Source organism: Vigna unguiculata, chromosome 1 (genome assembly GCF_037176805.1).
Source record: "Vigna unguiculata cultivar grain cowpea cultivar isolate G323 ecotype 2 chromosome 1, ASM3717680v1, whole genome shotgun sequence".
Lineage (NCBI taxonomy): Eukaryota > Viridiplantae > Streptophyta > Magnoliopsida > Fabales > Fabaceae > Vigna > Vigna unguiculata.
The window spans coordinates 30,837,689-30,841,742 of record NC_140792.1 but is presented as its reverse complement, the minus strand read 5'-3'; the positions used below and the strand labels follow the sequence as shown (position 1 = coordinate 30,841,742).

Below are 4,054 nucleotides of genomic sequence, written 5' to 3'. Positions count from 1 at the left end.
CATTTATTTTCTATCCCGTTGGTATTGTATCTTTAACTTTAGAACTACACATGAATTAAGTTTTTACTTTATTTTAAAGAAATAACTATCTGTGAAAGTAAATTTTTTTGACAACTTTTTAAAAATGAGGTTAGTTAGAGGGACATGGAATAAGTGAAAATGAGGTGAAACATTATCCAAGGTTTTGTTTTATACCATGTCACATCTCCCAGTTACTTTTGAAATAGTAACACCACTCATCTTTGTTTATTTTTATTGAAGATAGACTGAGATTAAAGCATGTACTGGAGAAGAAAAATACCCTCCACCACCTTGATGGGGAACTTCTTGAGTAAACCACTGTGGATAGTGAAGGCCTCGTGAGCCTTGTCAAATTTGGTAGGGTTTAGACCAATACCTACTTACCACAATTTTCTCAAAATTGGTTCATTAACATGTTAAGATTATCCTTGTTTACATAATCAAGCTTCTTTTTCTTTTTTTTTTTCACATAAAAACATTTGGGTTCAACTAAAACATCAATCTAAAACGATAGCAGTTTGAATAGAAAGGAAAAATTCTTTAAATAATTTGAATCCTAAAATAACCTAACTTCAATCTACCTATACGCACTCTGCTAGGGTGTATAGCACAAGGCCAAAGACAAGAAGTTCAATTTCATTCATTTTACGCCCAATGGAAATAACTCATTCATTGTATAAAGCAAATGTTGAACCCATCTTTCCAGAAGGACACATCTCCACTCACTCCTCTTTTTCTATGGAATTGTAAAACTAAGCAACAAATAAAAACCTCAACAGTTGAACAATTTCATTACAATCTTTTCAAACTTTTCTTTCTGGCATCTATCTTCTTCTTGTCCACCAGAGCTTTTGCTTCCTTCTTCTGAGGTGCAGAAGCAGTAGAAATGACTGTAGCAGAAGTAATCACAGAGGTGGCTGCCTGTTCCTGACTATTTCCTCTTGTTGCAGCAGGTACTGGTACTGGCAATGCAGCACTCGCTGAAGTGGTTTTAACGTCAGCACCAAGTACAGAGGTGTTTGTCTGATCAACATTCAGAGCAGTAGTTGATTCAGAGATAGCTCCACTCTTGAATTTGGGCTTTGGTTTTGCGTGGATTCCAGTATAAAGCCTGCATGCCACAATTGGAAGGGAGTGTTTATGAATCATGTAGGTAAGGTATTGTTAAAATGTCAAAATAGTATGGCTGTACAAACTCGGGAAAATTGATCAAAACTACAAAAGAACGTTTAGTTTATAACATAAGCAATGATATGTCCTAAGGTCTCATCTCAACTCGTGTGAACTTGAGCAGCTAAAGAAACATAAGATTAAATGAGGTGGAGCCTGTTTGTTTGAGATAGTTTTCCACAGGACACAGGCCATAACATTTGAGATAACAACTTACTATGGCTGGGACCAAATTCACAGAACAAGTCCAAAATAAGGAATGAACTCTTTTCTCTCTCAAACACCATAGGAGTTGGCCACAACGAATAAAACATGTTGGTATTCAAGATCACAATGGTAAGTTTAAATGAGGCAATAATAAAGATCAGAAATAGATATATACAAGTGCCCGGGTGATGAACTTCAGCAGAGAAAGAAAGCAATCTATTATTTGAAAGATTCCAGAGCAGGGCTTAAACAAAGGAGGATGCAATTGAAAAGAACGCATTTATTATATTAAAAACCCTATCTAACAGTATATAAACTGCTCCATAGCCAATGTCATTCACCCACTCATTAGTAATATTCTAAACTTGGTAAAAACCAAAAATTTCACATTAACTTTTCAAATTCCCCAATAAGAAATTATTTGACAGGAATAACATCCTTGGACAACTTACCTAGCATGTCTAGCATACTCGTCATAATTTTCAAGCAGCATTTTACCAGCCTGCTCATTTAGGGCTGATTCTGGAAATGGCTCAATCAATAGACACCTAACAACCTGTTCAATTTGGGAATGGGTGTTAACATATATGAAGACCAATCTAGCAAAACTTAATAAATGAAGAATATCTAAAGCACTTACAATAAGAACATGACGTAACCCAAGGCTAGGATTCCAATCCTTTTTAAGTGTGTTGACACAAATCTCTCCATTGGTTGCAATGTTCGGATGGAAAATCTTAGTCAAGAAAAAACCTACAACATTGAATTCAATGGTTACATAAGTTTAACAGCTTTTGCAACATACAAAGAATATATGTGATCCTGTAGAGCATATATATGTCATTTTGTTAAATACACAATAAACTCTACCAAACAAAAAAGTCTCAAAAAACCAAAAGAATAACCAAATTAAAATCCCAAAGCAATAAACTAAACAGTATAATTCTGTCTCAATAATGTAACTAGCAGATTATAAGATTGCCCATAAGGGAAGTCTAAAACACACCTTTTGGTGGAGAATGAGGAAAATCATGGGACAGCAAAAGCTTCATGCGGAAAACTCCATTTTCATAAGGAGTTCCAGCTGCAAAATAATATACTCCAGTTCATCAAATTCCCTACCAAATGATGAATGCACAATCGCACAACAAGAACATGAAGCTACTTACCCGGGCCTTCAATGTCAGCAAAAATAGTTGAAAAATCATCATCATTTACTACAACTTTAATGCCCTCGGGAGGGGACTCATCGAGATTTTTCAATTCCTTGGCAAGTTGCTTTATAACATTTGGTGGAAGATTTTCATTAGTGGCCTAGAACAAAAGCATCATATTACAATGTGAGAATATTAAACACCTTAACAAAATGGAAATAGAAAACCGTGACAAATATTTAATAATAAAATGCCAGATTAATGATTCATGAGCTCTATTAAGATAGCTCCAGTCAAATGAGCAAAACATTCCTTACCATCGGTACAAAGGCACCTGCTTTGTTCTGACACTAAGGGGGAGTGGCCCTTTTCAAACTGAATTCTCAATTTGCGGCTTAGACCAAAGAATCCGATCAAACAAAAGAAAAACTGCCTGCATGCAGATGCATTTTTATCAGGAATGAGTGAAAAGTTAGGTCGAATTATTATGCACAAAGATGGGACTCATATATACTAGAATTAGCACTAGGGAGAAGAATTGGCATTAAAATGAGTTGTACGGAAAATCATGAATCAAAAATCTCAAATAACCCAAAGTAATCAGCTGAAAGAAAACCAGTAACCCATTTATCGGTAATTCCCCTTCAGAAAAAAAAAAAAAAAAACCTCCAAAACACAAACAATCAATAGTAACTTGTGAATCAAACTCATTTTTCACAACCAAAAAGAGAAAAATTCTTACACACTCATACACAAGAAGATTAAACGGAACATCTACGGTTAGCCCCTTCTCAGACACTTAAACACACCAAATAACTGGAAATTAAAAATATTTGTCCAACCAATCGCGTGAAAAAAACCCACATACATTTAAACAAAAAAATCAATAACAACCAAAATTGAGCTCCTGACCCGAATTACATCACTCACAACAAAACCCTAGAAATATTCAAGATTATATTTTCCTAAGAGAGGAACTCACTTGAATGCAAAGCAAAAAATATTAAAAGAAGAAGAATTAGAAAAATTAAAGCCCTTTTTTGTAAAAAAAGAGAGCAAACGACAGCGGCAAAACCCTACTGGGTAAATGAAACCCCCAGAATCTCAATAATCCCAATCTAACAAGAAACAGAACACCCCACAAACAAAAAAAATTACTTGTTTGATTAGAAAAGCATCAATTGACAGCGCACGACACTTAAAAAATTCTGGATATCATCGACGCCACCAATTGAACACAGATTTCAACCTAAATGGGGAAAATATATGAATGAAACCCGGTAAGATGAAAAAAATGCAAACCCCACTAGAGCAAAATCAAATGAAACCAGATGAGAATTCACCTGCAAAGAACAGAAGAAGCTTTTGGAGGTGCCAGAGGAGAGAGAAGAACAAGAGAGAGTGTGAGAGAAAGAGAGAGAGAGGGGGGCACAAAAGCGATCTCTCCTTGGAATGAATGAATGATTGATTGGTGTAACTTGAGAACACAAAGTTTAATATTT

The 4,054-nt window shown here is 35.2% G+C and overlaps 1 protein-coding gene across 3 annotated transcripts; it reads right to left on the bottom strand.

Moving 5' to 3' along the window:
• Positions 1-641: 641 nt before the first annotated feature.
• On the bottom strand, positions 642-4,054 carry UBC22 (ubiquitin-conjugating enzyme 22). 3 transcript variants are annotated; one of them, XM_085671231.1, is made up of 8 exons: positions 3,896-4,028; positions 3,711-3,801; positions 2,870-2,985; positions 2,568-2,712; positions 2,405-2,482; positions 2,039-2,151; positions 1,851-1,954; positions 642-1,132 (listed from the first exon to the last, which is right to left on the bottom strand). In XM_085671231.1, the coding sequence occupies exons 3-8, from the start codon at positions 2,870-2,872 to the stop codon at positions 814-816; spliced, it is 762 nt and encodes a 253-aa protein (XP_085527357.1). In that variant the 5' UTR covers positions 2,873-2,985; positions 3,711-3,801; positions 3,896-4,028; the 3' UTR covers positions 642-813. The 3 variants fall into 3 exon arrangements, with proteins under 3 accessions (XP_085527357.1, XP_027926634.1, XP_085527365.1); XM_028070833.2 differs by lacking the exon at positions 3,711-3,801 and having other exon boundaries at positions 3,896-4,054; XM_085671239.1 differs by lacking the exons at positions 2,870-2,985; positions 3,711-3,801; positions 3,896-4,028.

What these genes read in the sequence shown, in the direction of transcription:
- UBC22 (XM_028070833.2), bottom strand. An exon ending in TGCTGACATTGAAGGCCCGG is followed by an intron (nt 2,483 to 2,567) that starts GTAAGTAGCTTC and finishes ATTATTTTGCAG; the next exon opens with CTGGAACTCCTTATGAAAAT. An exon ending in GAGTATGCTAGACATGCTAG is followed by an intron (nt 1,133 to 1,850) that starts GTAAGTTGTCCA and finishes TGTGGCATGCAG; the next exon opens with GCTTTATACTGGAATCCACG.